Source organism: Equus asinus, chromosome 4, assembly GCF_041296235.1.
Source record: "Equus asinus isolate D_3611 breed Donkey chromosome 4, EquAss-T2T_v2, whole genome shotgun sequence".
Taxonomy (NCBI): Eukaryota; Metazoa; Chordata; class Mammalia; order Perissodactyla; family Equidae; genus Equus; species Equus asinus.
The window spans coordinates 78,386,490-78,408,492 of NC_091793.1; the positions used below are offsets into that span (position 1 = coordinate 78,386,490).

General features: G+C 40.6%; 1 protein-coding gene across 6 annotated transcripts in view; it reads left to right on the forward strand.

Moving 5' to 3' along the window:
- Nucleotides 1–22,003, forward strand: part of MGAT5 (alpha-1,6-mannosylglycoprotein 6-beta-N-acetylglucosaminyltransferase) — a 330,354-nt gene that overhangs the window by 184,876 nt on the left and 123,475 nt on the right. For all 6 annotated transcript variants that reach the window (XM_044769036.2, XM_070507573.1, XM_070507574.1 and 3 more), the window contains 2 exons: nt 16,952–17,023; nt 18,697–18,858. In XM_044769036.2, the coding sequence (XP_044624971.1) occupies nt 16,952–17,023; nt 18,697–18,858 (234 nt within the window). The remainder of the gene's footprint in view (nt 1–16,951; nt 17,024–18,696; nt 18,859–22,003) is intronic.

Below are 22,003 nucleotides of genomic sequence, written 5' to 3' on the forward strand. Positions count from 1 at the left end.
AGTATTCATATAAGTGAAGTTCACAGTATTTGTCTTTTTGTAATCAGCTTTCACTTAGCATAATGTACTCCAGGTTCATCCATGTTGTAGCAGGTGTCAATTTCCTTCCTTTTTAAGGGTGAATAGTACTCCATTGTATGGATAGACCACATTTTGCTTATCCATTGCTCTCTTGATGGACACTTGTGTTACTTTCACCTTTTAGATGTTGTGAATAATGCTGCTATAAACATGGGCGTACACACAATTCTTTGAGACCCTGCTTTCACTTCTTTTGGGTGGAGATACAGAAGTGGAATGGCTGAATCATGTGTTAATTATATTTGTAATTTTTTGAAGAACTACCAAACTTTTCGAAAGTGGTGGCAATATTTTATATTCCCACCACTAGTGCACAAGGGTTCCAGTTTCTCCAAATCTTCATCACAATGCTTCTTTTTTTCTACTTATTTATTTATTTTTATTGCAATAACTGTGGTTTATAACAGAATATAAATTTCAGGTATACATCATTGTAATTCGATTTTTGTGTAGGCTACAGCATGTTCACCACCCAAAGACTAATTACCGTCTGTCACCATACACGTGTGCCCTTTTACTCCTTTTGCCCTCCCCCTCCTCCCTCTCTCCTTCCTCTCTGATAACCTCCAGTCTAACCTCTGTATCTTTGTGTTTGTTGTTGTTTTTATTTCCACATATGAGTGAAATCGTACAGTATTTGGCTTTCTCTCTCTGACTTATTTTGCTTAGCATAATACCCTCAAGGTCCATCTGTGTTATCACAAGTGGCAAGATTTCATCTTTTTTATGGCTAAGTAGTATTCTTTTGGGTATGTATATGCCATATCTTCTTTATCCATTCATCTGTTGATGGGCACTTATGTTGTTTCCAAGTCTTGGCTATTGTGAATAAAGCCACAATGAACATACGGATGCAAATATCTTTTCAAATTAGTGTTTTCATATTCTTTGGATAAATACCCAGAAGTGGAATAGCTGGCTCATATGGTAGTTCTATTCTTAATTTTTAAGGTTTTATTTTTTTTCCTTTTTCTCCCCAAAGCCCCCCAGCACATAGCTGTATATTCTTCGTTGTGGGTCCTTCTAGTTGTGGCATGTGGGACGCTGCCTCAGCGTGGTTTGATGAGCAGTGCCATGTCCGAGCCCAGGGTTTGAACTAACGAAACACTGGGCCACCTGCAGCGGAGTGCGTGAACTTAACCACTCGGCCAGGAGGCCAGCCCCTCTATTCTTGAGTTTTTGAGGAGTCTCCCTACTGTTTTCCCTAGTGTCTGCACCAGTTTACATTCCCACAAGCAGTGTGTAAGGGTTCCCTGTTCTCTCTACAACCTCTCCAACACTTGTTATTTCTTGTCTTGTTAATAATAGCCATTCTGATGGATGTGAGGAGATACCTCACTGTAGTTTTGATTTGCATTTCCCTAATAATTAGTGATGTTGAACATCTTTGCATGTGCCTGTTGGCCATGTGTGTATCTTCTTTGGAAAAATGTCTTTTCAGATCTTTTGCCCGTTCTTTTAATTGAATTGTTTGTTTTTTTGTTGAGTTGTATGAGTTCTTTATGTATTTTGGATATTAACCTCTTATGATTTGCAAATATCTTCTCCCAATTGTTAGGTTGTGTTTTCATTTTGTTGATCCAGTTTCCTTTGCTGTGCAGTTTTTCAGTTCGATGTATTCCCATTTGTTTATTTTTTGTTTTCCTCGCCTGGGGAGACATGGTATTCAAAAAGATACTGCTAAGACCCTTGTCAAAGAGTGTACTGCCTATATTTTCTTCTAGGAGTTTTATGGTTTCAGGTCTTACATTCACATCTTTAATATATTTTGAGTTAATTTTTGTGTACAGTATAAGATAATGGTCTACTTTCATTCTTTTGCATGTGGCTGTCCAGTTTTCCCAACACTGTCTATTGAAGACACTGTCCTTTGTCCATTGTATGTTCTTGGCTCCTTTGTTGGAAATGGACTGTCCGTAGAGGTGTGGATTTATTTCTCGGCCCTCAATTCTGTTCCATTGATCGGTGTGTGTTTTTCTGCCAGTACCATGCTGTTTTGATTACTATAGTTTTATGGTAGTATGTCTTGAAATCAGGGAGTGTGATACCTCCAGCTTTGTTCTTTTTTCTCAAGATTGCTTTGGCTAGTCGGGGTCTTTTGTTGTTCCATATAAATTTTAGGATTCTTTGTTCTATTTCCATGAAACGTGTTGTTGGCACTTTGAGAGGGATTGCACTGAATCTGTAGATTGCTTTAGGAAGCATGGACATTTTCACCATGCCAGTTCTTCCAAACTGTGAGCACAGAATGTCTTTCCGTTTCTTTGGGTCTTCTTTGATTTCTTTCAACAATGTCTTTCACCTCTTTTGTTAAATTTATTCCTAAGTATTTTATTCTTTTTTTTGTGATCGTATTTTTTATTTCTCTTTCTGCTATTTCATTGTTAGTATGTGGAAATGCAACTGGTTTTTGTATGTTGATTTTTCCCTGCAACTTTACTGTTTTCATTTATTATTTCTAATAGGTTTTTGGTGGATTCTTTAGGGTTTTTTATAGATAAAATCATGTCAGCTGCAAATAGTGACAGTTTTATTCTTCGTTTTCAACTCGTATTAGTAGCCGTCCTAATGAGTGTAAGGTACTATCTCGCTGTGGTTTTGGTCTGCATTTCCCTAATGATTAGTGATGCTGAGCATCTTTTCATGTGCTTATTGGCTGAGTTAGCTACTTACTTACAGGCCGAGTTATTTCCTTTTACCTTTTTCTTTTTTATCTGAGCTTCCTTTTCATTTGTACCCTTGAATTTATAAAGCAGCTTTTGCGGGGGCGGGGGTGGGTGGGTTGCAGAGCATTTTACGGACCACGTGGAATTTGTTGCAGGATTGAATGATCTTCACCTTTAGCAAAATCGCGGGGGAGGGGGGAAGTGGATGGGGTAGAGTTAAGCCTTTATCCAGGCCAAGCTACAGGGGAAGAATTGAAGAGGGAGTCAAGGCTCACTGGCTTCCCCCTCCACTCTTTATCGATGGTGGCAGCCCGAGGGGCTGGTGAAATGGGTACTGGCTAATTTCAGAGGATGTGCTCTTGTCTGCCATTTCTTTTGTATTCTCTCCCTTGGTTTTGTGTGTTGCTGCTGTTTATCCAATAGTTAATAACAGCTCCCTGGTGATGCTATGTGGAAAGGAGAGTGCCTCCAATTTGAGGCTAAATGAAATGCTTTTGCTGTAATTTTCCTTATGGGACTCAGATGCCTCTCTTCTCTGTGCTGTGAGGTGACAGGGATAGTTTTTTGGGATGGAAGCCAAACCAGTATTGCTATGGGGCATGTGGGACTGGATTCTGTGGGGTTCGTCCCTCTCTTTCACCCCTATATCTCTTTCCTCTGTAAGATCCAGTTTGACTTTTTTGTGTGTGTGACAGGGTTGCACCATGGCCATCCCACGGCCATCATGGGAACCCTGAGAACTAATGGTGGTTTACCTACCTCTTGGAAATTAAAAGCATGGAGAGTTGGGTGTGCGATGCTCCTCATTAGCAGGCTGCTGGCAAATTGATTTTGCAGCATTTCTTTGAGTGTCTTTCTAGTTTGAGTGGCCTGTGGCCCCACCTTCTCATTTCTTTCTCCAGAGGAGTAAGGCCTGGGGCCCCAGGTGAGCCTTCACCCCAGTGAGAAGTCAGTTAGAAGCACCTTTCCTACCCTGAGGAAAAGGTTCCTTATTCAGTTTAATTTTCAAAAGTTTTCTTCCCCTTTCCATTTGATAGAATTTAGCCAGGATCCAACTGTGCTCCCTGATTGACAAGCTGAGCTAATTTCACGCCTTCCTGAGACTTAGCATGATGGGGTGGACTGCTGAGGTAAACGAAGAGGGTTTTACATTCCCACTGCAGCCTCGCTCTCCATCATCTGAGCCAGAGCTGGGAAGGTGTGGGAGAATGGTCCAGAGGGAAAGGGGCTGCGATTACCTGTGACCTGGTTCCCTGACTTTGAGAATGCCCGCTTGCCCCTACTGGCTGTGAAGGAAGGATGTAGCTCAGAGAAAGTGGGGTTCTGGTGAAGGTAAATTATGAGGAGTGTGGGACAGACTGGGCTGTATGAAGATGTGCTAGATCATATAGACTGAATATTGGAGCCTGTAACTATTGGAGATGTGGGATGGGGCTTCAGTAGCCTATTCTACTCTCTTCTTATGCAGGCGATCAGGCTTGTTTTTTTTGTTCAGCTGAATTAAGTTCAATGGGCACTCTTTGAACACCTATTCTATTCATTGATCGTCAGCCATTACTGAGAACTCATTTTCTTGGCACCATGCTATGTATTCATTATCTTAAGAGTCAGATGGGAGCAGAAGAGTGTATGCGGGTAATTGAGCTGGGAAGGGGTAGAGATAATTCCCCTGGGGAGAGATCTAGGAACTTCTTTTCCTAAATTTTAATCTGAAAATAGCCTTGAAACTCTGGACTTTTTAAAAAAAAAATTCCATTTTATCATAGGTTATGAATAGGTACCCTATAAGAGTTAGAGGAGAATTTCACCGGCTTGGCTCCTTCAATAGGAAGTATGGCCCTAGGGCCTCACACTCAACTTCAGCTTCTCTTTCTGATGCTTTCTAAACTCTGTACTTTTGGAAAAGTTACTTACCCTCTCTGTGCCATACCTTCTTCCTTTATAAAATAATAGTTTTGTATGTTTGTTTTTAAAGGCTCCTACCGTGAGGATTCCTGAGTGTTTATGGGAACATGCTCAGATTAGAACCTGGCAGATAGATGGCACTTAACTATAGAAGTATCAGTTATGTTTATTTTCTTTTTGTTTTTTTTGTTTTGGATACTTTTATAGTTTTTGATGTCATTATTTGAGGACAGTTATGGGACGTCACTTAGCCTGGGACATTGTATGTTGGACCTTGATTCTGTTGTAGAATTAGAATCAATTTCTGATTCTCATTCACCAGTCTGATTTAATTTTAGATCTCTTGACTTCTGGGTGTGTAGAAGTTCAGCTGTTCCCCTTCAGTTCTTTTCTGTGGATACGACACTTCAGTTTACGTTCAAATCGCGAGCTGGGCTTATGGAGCAGCAGTGCACTCCTCCCCTTGTTAATGTGAAATTATTAGAGATGTTTTCTAAAACCAGTTAATTCTGTTCTAGTGTGTTTTAAATCTGCACAATGTTGGTCTGTGGCTTTATGGTGCTGTTGTCTTTTCTTTTTTCTCTTGCTTCCTTGAAACTTTCCTTCTTTCATTACTTCATTTACCCTGTAGCATATGCCAGGTTTCTCTTGCATTTAGGACAATGATTGAGAGAGACATCTTCGGGGCCAGCCTGGTGGCGCAGCGGTTAAGTTCGCACGTTCCGCTTCTTGGCGGCCCGGGGTTCGCAGGTTCGGATCCCGGGTGTGGACATGGCACCGCTTGGCAAAAGCCATGCTGTGGTAGGCGCCCCACATATAAAGTAGAGGAAGATGGGCATGGATGTTAGCTCAGGGCCAATCTTCCTCAGCAACAAGAGGGAGATTGGCAGCAGTTAGCTCAGGGCTAATCTTCCTCCAAAAAAAAAAAAAATTATTAAAAAAAAAAGAGAGAGAGACATCTTCATTTGATTTGTTTACTTGATCAAAGATGTTCCAGTGACTTTTTTCTTAATCCTTATTGAAGAGCCATCTGCATTTGTTTCCATCAACATTTGACTTCAGAACTTTGAGAGATACAGAAAAGGACATGCAGTGAAATGTGTCTCGTGTAGTCAGTCCCCAGTTGAACTGAGGCGTATAGATTCAGACCAGTCTTAGGAGGTGGCACTCTTCCTTCATTTTCCTTTCCCCTGGTTGTCTCAGTGTGCCAGCCTCCACTGAATTATGGGATTATCAACTTCTACTTTTACCTTCACCAACTTGTAGCCTACAAATCTTTTTTGGTAAATCCCAGGAAGTAAAGCCATCAGTATTTCCCCTTGTATTATACTCGTGAATGGTTTTTGTGTGTCTGACACTGTACTAGCGACTGGAGGTGGTGAGAAAAGTCTAGTCATTGCCCTTGTTGGGTGGCAGACAGTAAGAGAAGAATGAAATGTTACTAAGCCCCACTGTATACCAGACACCTCACATGCACAACCTCATTTAAACCTCTCCCCAACTGTGAGAATAGAGACCTAAGTCATGGAACTCCAAGAGCTTCCGATGCTCAGTGCTTCTGCACTTTCCATGCTGCTGTCCCTTCCCGTCGAAGGAAAGCTGAACACAGGTCAGTGGTTTGTCGCCATTGACTTTGCATTCAGTTCTTATACTCAAATCCACTCGTGTTTGAAATATGGCTCTAATTCAGCTAGTTTTAGAATACTCACCATTTTGATATCGTACTCAAAAACAGAGACAGCACCATTATCCTGAAGAAATAACTCCTGAAGACCAGGTGATCAGCCATTCCAAGTGGTGGAGTGAAAGAATGATTCATTAGGCGGCCTTGCATTTCCAGACCATCGGGCAGTTCATTTTCTCTATCTGTTTTTGTGAGCCATGTAACTACTCCCGTTACAGAGACAAGGCCCTATAAAGTAATTACTCTGTCATTGTTCCAGGTGTATTAAGTTAGCCCTCTGCAGAGCCTTTTACTGCCATCAGGTTCTATGAAGATGAGAATGAATTTCTTTACCCCTATTGACATTATGTTGATGATGCCGATATATTTGTTACCCACACATTTTTTCGATTTATACAATTATTCTAGCAACTAGCAACCATCATACCCTTCTAGACTTCTTAGTTTGTTTCTGCTGTTTCTTTAAGCACGTCTGTTGCCATTGCAAGTATAGTTGCAGTGAAATAATCAAATTGCCCAGTAATTGATTGCTAGATCTCAGGATGTGTACACGCTGTTGCTTCAGCTGCCAATTTGGACTGGATGAGTGAGTGTGTGTACACGTGCGTGTGTGTGCGTGTGTATGCCTGCCTCATAAAGGAACAAAAGAAGCAATTTCATGCCTTAGTCTTCAATCTGTAGCTTATATTTCAAGAACAACAGATATAAAGGTCTTTGCCTCTTTCTGTTCTCCCTTGGCAATATGTAAAACTAATATTGGCTGAGCATGCTATTAACCTTGAGTTTAAATTCAGCGTACTTAATCCCTTGATTAATGCCAAGATTAATGCCCAACAGCAAAGGTTGAAAGCTTAAATGTTTGTGAATGTGAGCATGAAATGAAATCCTAATAACCAGTACAATGATTTGGATTTATGGGCTGTGTTTGCTGCTAAAGATAACTTGGAAATGGTGTTGCACAGACTAATTTGTCAATTTGGGCAGCAATAAAGAATTGACTGTTTAGGTTGCAGGAGAAAGCTGAAGGAAAAACAGAACTAACATTTTGGGACGGGTCGGAATACTTCAAAAATATTACTAGACTGTTGCTGGAGAATGGCAACACACACCTTTTAAATGCTCAGCCGTTTGAAATAGGAAATTCTCTTTCTGTGAGATATTTCTTGGCAGTAAAGGTGGTAGCAGAGATTTATGACCATGTTTTCTTCACTTTTTGAGTTCAGCCTTTATTTGTATCTTCTCGTCTCTGTTTTTGTTGCTCTTATTGCCTGAATTCTAAGACCTCCTAAGAAAAAGGATTTTTTTAAAAAAACAATCCTGAGTTTATGGAACAGTATTTGTCACTCAGGCTAACTGATCTCCATTCTCTCTCCTCGACTTCTCCCCTCTCCCCAGTTCATTTTCTTGGTGACACCTCCTTTTTGTAAGTTTCACAAACCACAACATTTAGATTTAGGTTTCTTGCTCTGGCCTCCACCTCACAAAAATTAGAAGGGTAAATGGCAGGGCTTGCCAAATCCCAAACCGGTACCTCTCTGCTCTCTGGAATATGTATGACAGACCGGGGCTTCAATGCAGTCATCTTCAATTTTTTTTTTTTTTTTTTTTACAAACTTTTAAATACTGTCTCTGGTATTTTCTGTTGTATGCCAGTAAAATATTCATAAAATTTTTACTTTAAACTTTTTTTTTCTTCAACTGTTGCCAATCTTTTTTTTTTTTTTTTTTCTGCTTTATCTCCCCAACCTCCCCCGTACATAGTTGTATATGTTAGTTGTGGGTCCTTCTAGTTGTGGTATGTGGGACCCCGCCTCAACGTGACCTGACGAGCAGTGCCATGTCCGCACCCAGGATCCGAACCCTGGGCCGCTTACAGCAGAGCGCGCGAACTTAACCACTCGGCCACCGGGCTGGCCCCCAACTTTAAACTTTTTAATAGGGAAAATTTCAAACATATGAAAGAGAAGAGCATAAAGGACCCCCGTGTGCCCACGACTCACATTTAACAATTGTCAATTTAAGGCCAATCTCATTTCATTTACACCCTCCCCTGGTCCACTATTTTGAAACAAATCCTGAAAGTCATATTATCTGTGAGTGTTTCAATAGAGACTCTTTTAAAACATATACTTACTGCCATTGTAACTACTAATACCATTTCATATCTAAAAGTTAACAGTTTCTTAATATTAAGTATCAGGTTAGTATTCACATTTTCTAGGCTGTCCTGTAAGTTAAAGTTTATTTATTTGAGCTAGGTTTCAAGTCAGGACCATAAATTGAAATTGTTGGTATCTCTTAAGTCTCTTTTTAATTTTAGATTCCTTTCTGTCTCTTAATTTTGCTCTGTGTGATTTGTTTTTGAAAAAACTTCTTCATTTGCCTTAGAGAATTTGTTGTACTCTGAATTTTGATGATTCCATCTCTGTCTTGTTGTATAACCTGGTTTCCTGTCCCCTTGTATTTCCTATAAATTGATAGTTAGATCTGACGCTTGATCAGAGTCAGGTTTAGTACTTTTTTGCAAAACTGCCTCCGGGATCGTATGATATGCTTCTGTCAGGAGGCACATTAGTGCCCGGGGTCTCTCTCTGTGAGGTTAGGAGCTGTTGATGATCAGTGCCAGGGTTCTTTAATTCATCAGAGGTTCCTTCTTAATTTATCAGGAATACTTCCATGAAGAGAAGGACCCCTCATCTGGTATTTGATTATTCTGAGAGTTCATAGAAGAAACCTTTATTTATTTCTCTGGTGGTTTCCCAGCATCTTCCACTGTGACGAGTATTTTGTTTGTTTCTTTGTATACTTGTTGATTTTTATCATAATTATGAAGTCATTTATTAAACATATTTGATATGTTCACTCTATTCCAAGTATTTTCTTACTGGTTCTCAAATTGCCCTTTCTTTGGCCAGAGGGAAATAACGTGTGTTGTCTTCTGAGTCCTTTTGACATGACCCTGGTAGCTTTTAATAGTTCTTTTCCTACCTGGTATGTCAAGATCTTCCAGGTTCATCTTATACAATTTCTGCCCTAGACCTGGAATTAGCCATTTCTCTAAGGACCCCTGGTTCCTCTTAGTGAGAAATAACGGTTAGAGACCACAGTCTCAGGGCCAAGGGTCTTTGTTGATACTGGATTTTTCTGGGTGCTGGAGATGTAACAATGAACAAAAAGACAAACGTTCCTCATTAAAGTTATGTTTTGTTAGAGGGATACTGACCAAAAAAAAGTAAAATATATATCTTTTAGATTGTAGTGTCATAGAGAAAAATAAAACAGGAGAGGGGGCTAGGAAATCCTCCTGAGGAGTGATGGTGTCTGTTTTAGATAGTGATCAGGAGATGCCCAACTGAGAAGATGACAGGATAATGTATGAGCACCAATTTAAAGGAGGTAAGAGAGTAAGAAGTACAGATATCTGGCAGAGGTATTTAGCAGGCAGTGGGAACAATAAGTGCAAAGGTCCTGGGGTGACAGTAATCTTGAGTGAGATTTTTGTCTATTTTGTTCATTGGTATAATGGTGCCTGCTACATGTATTTATTGAGTGAATGATTCTATTTAATGCATTTTAAAAAAATAGGTGATAGCTTTTTTGTTTGTTCTGAGTGAGTAACCTCTCCCAGCTATCACCTTTCTAATCTTGAAAAAAAATTATTGTAAAATTTGTACCATTAAAATCTGTTGAAACTTTAAGTTTGAGGCGTGAAGCAGGGGCATTTTGAGCACTTATTAACCATGTTAGCATCATCCTCTTTGATATTATATCTATGAGACAGTAGAAGGGATCAGATTAGACTGTTAGAGTGGAATGTGCCAATTATACTAGAAGGTACAGCTTTCTTGCCCATCTTTTATTCTCATTATCACTTAGCATTATGTGCCTGGATCTACACTTCAGGGAAAAGTGTGCATTAACAGAAAAAGGAACTCTATCCCTGGCCTCTAGAGTGTCACCCTCTATAAATTGGGTTACTTTGGCTCTGGAAGTATCCTCCGTGTGGATGCAGACCCGATGGCCAGGTTCGCCGCTGTGTAGTGTGCCGGGGCAGTGTGCCTAGTGGGAGTTGGAACAAGAAGCATCTCTGTGCGTTGTCCTGTGGTTGGCTACAGAGGAATTCATTTGCTGTCTCTTCTACGTAAAGGAAAACTGACGTTTCTCCTCCTACAGCAATTTGGGGTGGATTTTTAATCTCTATGATGTCCTCTCGTTAGAACCCCACTGGTTTTGTGGCACACTGAAAATTTACTGCAGTTTCTCTTTAAGTTCTGCCCCTTCCCTAACATTCTGAGCAAAAACAGCGTGGATCGCCTCAGTCCTTGGTGCTCTCTCTTGCACACGGTCAGTTCTGTGCTTTCTGTTTGTAATATTCCTGCCTCTCGTGGTAGAGGGCAGCAGTACAGTATCATAGAAAACACTCGAAGCCCTGATTGCCTGTCTGCATCTACCTCCTGCCTGTGTGGCCTAGAGCATTCCCTGGAGTGTTCAGTCTGGTTTCTGCTAACTGAGATCAAGGTAAATGCTGCCTTGCTGGCCTCAGTGTATTGTTGAAAGGTTCTAGTAAAAAGATGAAATGGATAACTGCCACATAAATGGAAGAGAGTATCATTATTGTGAATATCGTTCGTGCTCAGTCATGTCTTTGATTAATTCACTTTTGAACAAATGATAATTGAGCACTGTGCACCAGGCACTGCTCTCGGGGCTGAGGAAAGAGCCCTGAACAGGCCAGTTGGAGTTTCTGTCCTCATGGAGCTTACATTCAGATGGGGCAGCAAACAAGAGCCAACCTAAAATATTTTCCACAAGTTGTGAGTGCACCAAGGAATAATGAAGTCGAGGAAGGGTGTGGCCAGGTTAGTAGGTCAGAGAGAGCTGCTCCAAGGAGAAGCTGGAGTGTAGTGTGGAAGGAAGTAAGGGAGGGAGGCATGAACTCTCTTGCAAGAAGAGTGTTTCATGTGGAAAAAATAACCAATGCAGAAGCCCCAAGTGTAGGGTTACCAGGGAAAATACAGGATACCCAGTGCTATTTGAATTTCAGGTAAACAGTGATTTTTTGGTGAGGAAGATTTGCCCTGAGCTAATATCTGTGGCAGTCTTCCTCTATTTTTTATGTGGGTTGCCGCCATAGCATGCCCACTGATGAGTGGTGGAGGTCCACCCCCCGGGAACTGAACTGGGGCCACTGAAGCAGAGTGCGCTGAACTTAACCAGTAGGCTACGGGGCTAGCCCAACAATGATTTTTTTTTTTTAAAGTATAAGTATGTGATAAATACTGCCTAGGACACACCTATACTAAAAAAATATCATTGTTGATCTGAAATTCTAATTTAACTGGACCTCCTACCTTTCCCCACCCTAAATCTGGCAACCTTCTGAGTAGGAATGAGCTCAGCATGTAGGGCAGGGTGAGTGAAGTGGGCAGTGTAAAGGGTGAGGTCAGATTCTTTAGGATCTTGGTGAAAATCTGGGTTTTATTGTGAGTGCAAGGAGAAGCCCCTGAGGAGTTTGAGCTCGTGTAGGATATGATCCAGTTTGGGCTTTAAAACCATCACTCTTGCTCACAGAACAGATGGTTGGGCAAGAGTTGCAAGCAGGGAGTTGTCATTACTGTCATTGCCGTTACACTACTGCCACAGAGTAGGGCATAGGAAACCCTTTTGAAGGATTTTATAGAGAAGATTTAGGCAATAATACTCTAATATTGAAGATTAGACTCTGCTTATGGGACTGCAGAAACCAATGTCTGGTTTCTATGGATGTTGCATAATGATTAAGCACAGGACCCGTGGGTGGGGACAGACAGTGCTTCAGTCCTCAGCTATGGGTCCTGCCTGTGCAGTGTCTTCCTCTGGTGTGATAAACGGCCTTTCCCAGAGGATTATTTGAAGACCAAATGAGACAGTGTGTGTAAAGTGCTCATCCTAGTGCATGGCTCATAGTACGGTATAGCTTTCATTCTTATCCTCCTCCTTCCTGGCCCCGCCCCCCAGGCACAGCCATTTCTAACAAGCAATTTCACAGAATATCAGTCAGCTCAAGTGTTTGGTGCAGAGGACTAGTCTAGATAGCTGAACCACTTTCATGTGTAGACATCTTTTACCATTTGCGCTTCCTCTTTGAAACTTTGGAAAGGGGAGTGGGCGGGGGTCAGAGTGGAGTAGAGAAGTCTTTTTTTTTTAAAGCATATCCCTTAATGAGTAACTTCCTGTGATATGTCATCAGTATAACAAATATCTGTGTCTGTATATATGTGTGTATATGTATATATGTATGTATAAGCATTGTATCAAGTGAATAGATAGCTATAGTCAACTGTGTTGTTTTGAAATGTAACCAACTAGCCTGACAAGATGATGTAAAATTATCTTTTTCAATCTTTCAGCACAATGTAATTTTTAAGAGGTCACCTGGTCCTTTTGTAGATGAGAAAACCTGAAAGCCACATGGTGTGAAGTTATATGCCTAGTTGTGTATACAGTTGGGCCTAGAATCCATTTTCAGTCCTCTTTCCGCCCTCAACAGCTCTCTTGTCCTTCACTAAACTTGGCCTTTAAGGTGGCTCTGACATGTCCTGGTCAGGGAAGCGGCAGACCTCATGTCACGCAGCCCTGCTGCTCTCTGTGAGCTAATCTTGGCAAGTCCTCAACCCCTGTAGGTCATGACTCCTCACCTGTGACCTGGCAGCGGTACCCATGTCATCGGGCCCTCCAGAGGGTTAAGGGATAGAATGCATGCAAGCTCATTTGTTTTTTCCCAGAGCCCTTGCCATACTGTAAACCTTCAGTAAATGAGTGTATGCTTATATAATGTAACTCCTTTAAAAATTATTCTGTTAATAAATGTTCATTGTAAAAAAAATGATAATGTGCAGATTAGCATACAAACTATAGGAAAGAACCCATAACGTCATCATCCATAAATAATCTGACTTTTCTTAATGCATTTTTCTCATTTAGTTTTGATTGTGCTTACTGTCTGAAAAATACGGCATGAAATTCTATATGTCAGTGATCCGTTAGAGAAAAACACTTCACATTAATCGCGAGAGAAGAGGCCATAACCAAGCCCGATTGTTATTCTTGCGAAAGAACAGAGTGTTGCTACAAAGAGTTATGCCTAAATCCATGCATATATATGTTGAATCTCCTACTAGTTTCTGCAGAAATTTTATTGCTTCTTTTTCCCCTTTCAATTCCAACTTGAGATGTATTTGTTATCTACCTGCAGTTTTTTTTTTCTTAAATATAATGAACTGTCCATCCTGTGGACCTGGAAGGTAAGTGTGACCTGGTTGAGCTCTGTTGAGGGACTTTGCTTTGATTCACGCTGCACATGATTAAGCTGCAAAACCTTCTCAGGTCAAAGGAGTTTAAATAAATCATTGGGAGGAGGGATGTCAAAAATCAAATTGGTTAATTTCATATCTCCTCCTTCAAGAAAAGTGATTTATAGGGCCCTCTCTGTGGAATATGCATTAATGTTCCAAAGATCTGGCTTGGCTGGTCTTTTCCTGTTTTTGCTGCCTCTTCATTTTGTGGCCTGAGGCTAGTGCACTAAAAAGATTAGCTCCTATCGAAAAAGTTTTACCTTCACATGGGAGGTGGTTAGAGTATTGGTTCTGCTCCTCTATTGATTGTTGTGTGCGTGTTTCCGTGACCTCAGACGGTGTTCAGTTCTTAGACTTACTCTGCTGATTTGTGAGCTGTTTTAAGGCTGTCCAGCCCCTTCCCTGGCACAGGGCTTGCTGCAGGTCTTGCCAGCTCACAGACGTCGGTCGGGCAGGGCGGACAGTGGGAGGGTTCAGTGCCACAGCCATGCGTGCCTGCTCTCAAGGCAAATACAGAATCCTGTCTGAGAGAGGCCACCAGGGGCCACAGTTGGGAAAGTGTGGCCAAGACAGTGGGCAAAGGAAGGTGACCACAGGCAGACGTAGGGCACTAGGGTTCTCAGAGGCAGGAGAAGAAGAGTGGTAAGAATGATTTGAAATAGAGCTTCCAGATCAGAACATGGTGGCCTCATTCTGGGGTCCGGCTGTCTCGGTAGGGTCCTGGCCTGGGGGGTTAAACTCGGTCAAGGAGCCTGGGTGGATGAGACAGAAAACAAAGTTGGGGCTTAGGAGGTTGAGTTATTAGCCTTGAGCAAGATTTTCCCTGAGTGTTATTAATGATGCTCTTATTTAGGAAAATGTTGCTCATTTGAGAGCTGTTTGTTTCGGCGCTTGGCGCTGTTGCCAGTGCTGGCTGCCTTCCAATCCTGGTAATCCTCTGAGGTTTCCGAAAGAAATGTTTTTGTTTTTCCTTCTCCCCATGGAGGAATTGGTTTATGTATAATTTAATTATTTTGTTATCCTATGACTGTGCACAAGAACAACCACCTTAAAAACCCACCATCCCCTTTCTGTGTCAGGATGTTCCTAATTGGTTTTTCCTCCATTACGACTGAATATGTCATGGTAAGATTTCTTGCTAAAACTAAAATAGACTGACAATATTTTCCATACTTCAAGGATGCCCTTGAAGACTTGCCAGTGATTTAGAGTAACAAAAACTGAGATAAATGATCAGTTTCAAAGAAGAATTAAAGTCTTGCCTATTCTGTAGGGCAGTCGTATTTTAGAAGGTCACCTTGGACCGTATTTTCATTACAGGGAGTTTTGGAAGGTGCTTCTTAGACTGGCGGAGTGAGGAGGGAATGTACTGTCCTTTGTCAATAGCTGGTCTTACTCACGTCTCTCCTCGTGGTTGATTTTCTTTATTCACAGTCTTGTTTCCTCTTTCTCTGTCATGCTGTTTTTGGGGAATTTTTCATCCTGACGTGTTGGTGTGTAAATTTAGTTAGTTATTCAGTGTGAGGTTGACTTCAAACCTGTACACTGCTTGCTCATCCTCATCCTTTTCGTGTGGGGTTGAAGGTCTCACAGTCAGGTCCGCAGTCCCTTTGAGGCCTTCATGTTATAAATAAGCTTTTTAGCAATGTTTTATTGAGTCTATTTACAAAAATTTAATTTGAATTAAATAATTCAGTCGAGTGTAAGAATACAAAGAACAGATGTGTACAGTGGTGCTGGGAGCAGCTGAGGCTTCCTCCACTCACAGGCTTCTTTTCTACTGGTTTCCCCTCATTTTTTGATTTGTGGAACTCCAGATATTGCCTTTCATGGTGATATCGCTGTAAGGTCTCAGTAATTAGACTTGAGCATCCAAGGCAAGTTAGTATTTTCTTTTTTTATGAGTAAAACTCATTTCAACTCTCCTTCTGGGGAGCTCTTTGGAGTCCCTGAAGTCATTCACAAATATGGTGAAATCTAATTTCACTCCACAGGAAGAAAAAGGGAATATCGCACTTTTCCTGACCAGGGATCCCACCCTCCTGCAAGCTTTGCTGACTGCTTTCAGATCACTGCAGTGGCGGAGGATTTTATGCAAACCACTCAATTATTTTTGGTCATGGTAAAAATCACCTTGCATCAAGAGTCATTTCTAAATTAGTGAAACGGCTGTGTATGTTTGAGAACTCATCCAGAGCAGGAGGGCAAAGACCGTCTTGTCTGACTCTGCGTTATTGACCCCAAGGCTATGGTCTCACACACGCTCCTGCCGTTTCAGTGACCCTCCGTGGACATTCCCCACCCTCTTGCTCTGTTCATTTTTACAGGTCCACCTGGCCGTGGAAAGATTATTTCCAATGGCTGTTTATTAGCCATCTTTAATAGTCTCATTATATATTAGCATAAAGTGAGTGACACGCTATCTTGGAATTGTGTGATTAGTTTGAACAAAGAGGCCAGACGTCAATATTATTCAATGCATTTTTCATCTTTCCTTTACTAGAAATTTTGGATTTGCCTAATTTCCTTGGGTAACCTTTGTTTGAAGTAATTCCTATAAAATCTGCTGCCTCTCTTTTTTCTTTCCTCCTCCCCCTGACTCTCTATAGTTCATCGACAGAACAATCCATCTTCCAGAATGGCTCTCACAAGATCACGGAGGGTTTTTTTTCCCTTTTTCCTTTCATCTCTTTCTCCGATAGGTTTTACCATCTTATTCCTTGAGATAGTGTGAAGTGAACAGCGAGAAAATGAGGGAGAGCCTTGATCAATTGGCCTTAAACTATCAGCCGCGTTCCTAATTCCGAGATGAGTGATTCAGTTCTGTGGCTTGAATGCCATGCTGTTTCCTTTCCAGACGTGCCACAGCAGGTAATGAAGCGTACCTGTCCTGGTCCTGAGTCTCAGAGAGGCACCTTTACATCCTCAGTCCCCTGCGGCAGTGTTCAAAGTCTTTCACCTTTCTGCCATGAGACCCGCCTCTCCTGGTATAAAAATGTGAGGATTAAATGATTCAGGAGTCACTCGCTGTAAAGCACTGTAGAGGACAGATGTATAATCATATGCTCCTTGGGACCTTTGCTGATTATTCTTTCATCTGAAAGGACATCTGTCTCTGGATTGCTGGCTAACAGTGTGTGGGGGTCTGACTAAAAATAATCATAACCTACTTCAGTAAAGAGCGTATTGTGAGCCAGGCACTGTGCTCAGTGCGTTGTGCACACGTTAATTCATTTACAGATGAACCAGTAGACTTAGTGTCTCTGATTTATGTTTTTCAGGTTGAAAATTGGTGTCCTCATTTACCTTGGAGAGCAAAAAATCCCGTCGAAGAAGCTGATTACTATTCAGTGGTAAGTGATTTTGGAAACCTCTTTCTAGGCTTGTGATTTGGGTCTGATGCCAAGTGATACATGTGGAGTCTTCTGGAAATGCTAGCTGTAATCTGAAATGGTGGTAAACGGAAGAACTTCTGTCCCCAGTCCTTTGGAAATGTGGGTGACCAAATCAGTCAACCACTTAGCATGTATTTATTTATTCAGCAGTTCTCTGAGAGTTCTCAAGTCATCAGCTGCTGATATGAGTAAGACCTGGTGCTTGATGTGGAGGTGCTCAGTGATCTAATGAGGGTGATGGTTGTAAGTAATGACCATACCTGTGTCAACACTGGAACACAGGCCTGTGGAAATTAATGAGGAGCTGGTGATCTCAGCCTGCAGGGGTTAGGAGAAACTGCAAAGAGAAGCTGGCACTGGAGCTGAATTTAAAATGATGAGTGAATTCATACTAGGTCAAGGAGAGAAAGATGTCTCTGATGTGAGGGGGAAAGGTGTATGTGCAAGAGCTTGACATTTTCAGAGAGTAGAGCATGATTCAGTGGTCAAGGCCATTGGGATTTGGATCAGCTGAGGTGAAGATGAAATTGGAAAGGTAGGTAGGGGACTGTGAAAGGCTTTGTATGCCACATTAAAAGCTTAAGTCTTCATTCTTTAGACCAGGGATCAGCAAGCTTTTTCTGTAAAAGGCCAGATAGTAAATATTTTCATCTTTCCAAGCTGTAAGTTCTCTGTCACGATTACTCAATTCCGACCTTGTAACACAGAAGGCAGCCATAGACAATACATAAATGAATGGGTGTGGCTTTGTTCTCATCCAAGCTTGTGTACAAAAACAGGCAGCAAGGAGGATTTGGCCCAAGAGCCATAGTTTGCTGACCTTTCTTAGATCATGGGAATCTTGGGAAATGGATGACTCAAGGCGGAGCACGATCAGATGAGAATTCAGGGTGAACTGTGGTGACTGCCAAAAGATGGATTCAGCCCGTTTTAGATGTTATATGAAATAAATACTAGTGTTGGTATTTTTCTTTGTTATTTCAGTCACTGGTTGTATCCAGCTATATTACAAAAATGTTCTTCCTGACTTTTAAATTATTCTGGCTTGAATTTTAAATTTTATTCAGTTCTGGTAGGAAAATGTTATTCCTGGCTTTTACATTCCCTAGAAAATAATGAACTTTTGTTGGTTTGGACGGGGACCAAACTGGAAGAGGAGCATTTATTTTCCTACTTAACTTTGTAGATAGAATGAGGCTTTTTGGCAACCTACGCAATACCGGGTAGTTTGTTAAGAGTTGACTTCAGTTTTCCCAAGACTCCGCTGCCCTGAAGTAGATTGAAGTGGCCAGTAAATTGGGGTGCAGAGAATTTCAAGGTACATCAAGCATACTCTTGTAAAAAAAAAAAAATGCATTTTAACATAGCTCACAGCTTTACAATGACTGTGCTGCCTTTCTCAATTTCTAATTTTTTAATGATGTGCCTTATAGGAGATCAGCAGTTGGGGCCTTTTCTTCCGTTTGCAATCCTGGGACTGTAACGTAAAACTGAGCAGCAGACAAGACTCACTTTGAAGCCCTGTATTTAATTGACTATCTCTTTCAAGTTTTGAAATGTCACATCGTGAAGACCATTATGCTTTCTGCCTTTTTATATTCAATTCATTTTTGTTAACTTTCTGTTTCTAGGCGAAAATTCGTAAGGATTTTAATCTTCTCTACAGTATGATGAAAAAGCATGAAGAATTCCGGTGGATGAGACTGCGGATCCGGCGAATGGCTGATGCCTGGATCCAAGCAATCAAGTCCCTGGCAGGGAAGCAGAATCTTGCGACAAGAAAGCGGAAAAAAGTGGGTTTCTAATTAATTCAGTTCGGTTAGATGCCAGTTTTCTTTGAAGATTTGATTTTGCTTGGAAACAAGACTAAGAGAAATGTCATGTCTCAAATGATATTCCCTCAGGGTGAATCTGTTCAGTCTCTTGTACAGCCATTTTTGGGTTTTTCCTTTCCCCAGTTACAATCATCTTAACTTAGCAGGGACCAGCACACATGTTTCTTGGGGGAAGCCAAGCAGAATATCTGCCTGTAAAGATTTTCCTTTGAACCATCTGACTGTCACTCTCAGTGGTGTCAGGAAACTTAATCTTCTTTTCTTTACCTGAATAAAACCTTTGAGAACTTCCTGGTACCTCACTGTGATAATTTCATGTTTTTGGTATTTGCCAATTCTGGGCTTTGGGCCACTGGAGAGTTCCATTGCTGCTCTGTTCGGTTGGTGCTTTTGCTTATGTTCTGAGAGAGAGATACTATAAATTAAACTTGAGCCCGTTTGTTTCAAGTTCATGAGGAAATGCTTGGTTAGAAACCTCTAGAATATCCCTGAGCGTGGAAGTTCTTATACTCTGTTAGTTAGAGATTAGCTGGCCATGGGTTTAGCTTAACTATTCTGATGATGAACAACTGAGCAAAGTAAACAATCTGTTCCTGTATCTAAAAATAGATTAAAAATGAGTCTGGTAGTCCTAATTCAACTAGTTTGATATCCTCAAACAAGAAAACAAAAAAATACAAATACACTGGCAAAACCCCAAATCACAGTTGATGGATCAGTTTTACTTAGATGCCTGGAGTTTATGAGACAGCAGGACTCAACGTCCTGGCACCCTGCAGTCCTCTAGGGAAGAATATGTGGTCTGAGATGTAGGTGGATTGTAAAAAGAAATGAAGAGCATTTCTATGTAATACTGTGGAGTAACGTCCAGGATGTCTTGGTCGGTGAAGAAATGTTAGGTGGAGAATTGTGAAATTTATTTTTAAGGGGAGAGAGAATTGATCTATCTATGTATACATGTATATGTACAGATATACACATATATAGCATGTATATAGTATACATATATGCTTCTTGCTTGTTTTTTTTTAAATGGGGTGATAAGCCATAAAATTAAAAATAAAGGAGATGGATGGTGGTGATGGTTGCACGACAATGTGAATGTACTTAACGCCGCTGAACTGCATACTTAAAAATGGTTAATAAGGTAAATTTTGTGTTAAGTGTATTTTACCACAATAAAAAAAAAAGGTCAAATAAGGTACAGGAGGGAATAGTATAGAGGCAAGGGGTATAGAAACTAGATTTCTCTGAATATATCTGTCTTTGTAGGTTTGATACTGGAATCATTTTACATAAGTGTAAAAGAAAATTTAATTACCAAAAAAAAAAGCAATACCTAAAAATCACAAGGAATAGGAAACACATGAACCAACCACATATTCGGTTTTATGCATCTTTCAATTCCATTTCTGCTAAATGGTATAAGAGGTTCTTGGAAAAATGGCTGATTAAGGTCTGAGACAGAAGTTGTACATGATGAGCTTGGAACATCTTGTCATACCAGAGAGCAAAGAAACTAGCAAAAACTACTAGGATTATGTCAGAAGAACATAGGAGCCAAGTTGAATAGCCTCTCACTGGCCAAGATGAGACAGTTTGATCATCAGTAAGAATAGTAACTACAGTTTATTTTGAAACACATCCAATATATTTATATCCATGACTTTATAATGACAATATATATTTTTAAATCCTCATTGGTTATCATTACAGTATACTAGAGAACAAATCTATTATTTTGGAAACTGGTAAAAAAAAGTGGAAAGAATCAAGTATTTAACCAGGTGTTTCCTGTGTAAACCGTACTTCAGGGTAACCAAATAGTTGACAACAGGTACTTTCTCTTGATAGAAGTATTCCTGCTAATAAATGCAGAAGGAATGACAGAATATCACCATTTTGCAACCGCTGATGGATTAATGCATCTAGTTAATGATCATCAGTAGCTGCTAACATCACAGAGCAGAGACACACAGATATTATTCCCACCAATGGAAGTACCCAGCGCCACCTATGAAGTAGTATTGCCAAAAAAAGTAAATATGAATATGATCATGTCTGCAGATCTAATTACTAATTTACCATAAGCACAGGGGACAGAAGAATCTATAATATAATCAACAAAATCCAGAATGTGAGAGTCTCTGCTGGAAATACAACCCAATTTCTTTGTAATTTGATAAATTACAGGCTCCTCCTTCCCTAAAAAAAAGGGATAATCGGAGACTAGTATAAGTTAAAGAAGGCTAAGAGATATATAGGTAGTTATAATTTATGCACTTTGACTACTGACTTGAACAACTGTACTTAAAAAAAAGAATCAGGGGCAGTTGAGGGAAATGTAAACCTTAACTGGATTTTGGATGATATTAAGGAATTAAGAGCTATTTTAGGAGGGATAGTGATGTTATGGTTATTTATCTATTTATTTGTTTTTGAGGAAGAGTAGCCCTGAGCTAACATCTGCTGCCAATCTTCCTCTGTTTGCTGAGGAAGACTGTCCCTGAGCTAACATCCGTGCCCATCTTCCTCTGTTTTATATTTTATATGTGGGACGCCTGCCACAACATGGCTTGATAAGCGGTGCGTAGGTCTGTGCCCGGGATCTGAACTGGCAAACCCCTGGCTGCCGAGGTAGAACGTGTGAACTTAACTGCTGCACCACTGGGCCGGCCCCATTTTTAAATACGGTTATGTTTTTAAAATATTTATGTCTTTTAGAGATACACCCTGAAATATTTACAGAGGAAAGGATGTGATGTCTAGGATTTGCCTCCAGATAAGCTGGAGGAGTTGGGAGAAAATGAAAGGTTTAGATTAAATAAGATTTGTCATAAGTTAACGGTTGTTGAAGTTACATGATGACTACATTGGAATTGACTATATTGTCATGTCTGCTTTTGTATGTGTTTGAAATTTTCGCTGTTAAAAGCTTAAAAACATTCCAGCTGTGGAAAAAAACCTCAATATTGTTAAAAGATATTTTATTGTCCTGGCTTACTCTCCCTTAAAAGCTGACTTTCCAAATATCTCCCCCTTTTTAAAAGCAGGATTATCTGTTTATAACTCATGCTCATAACTGTCCCAAGGGAAGTAATGA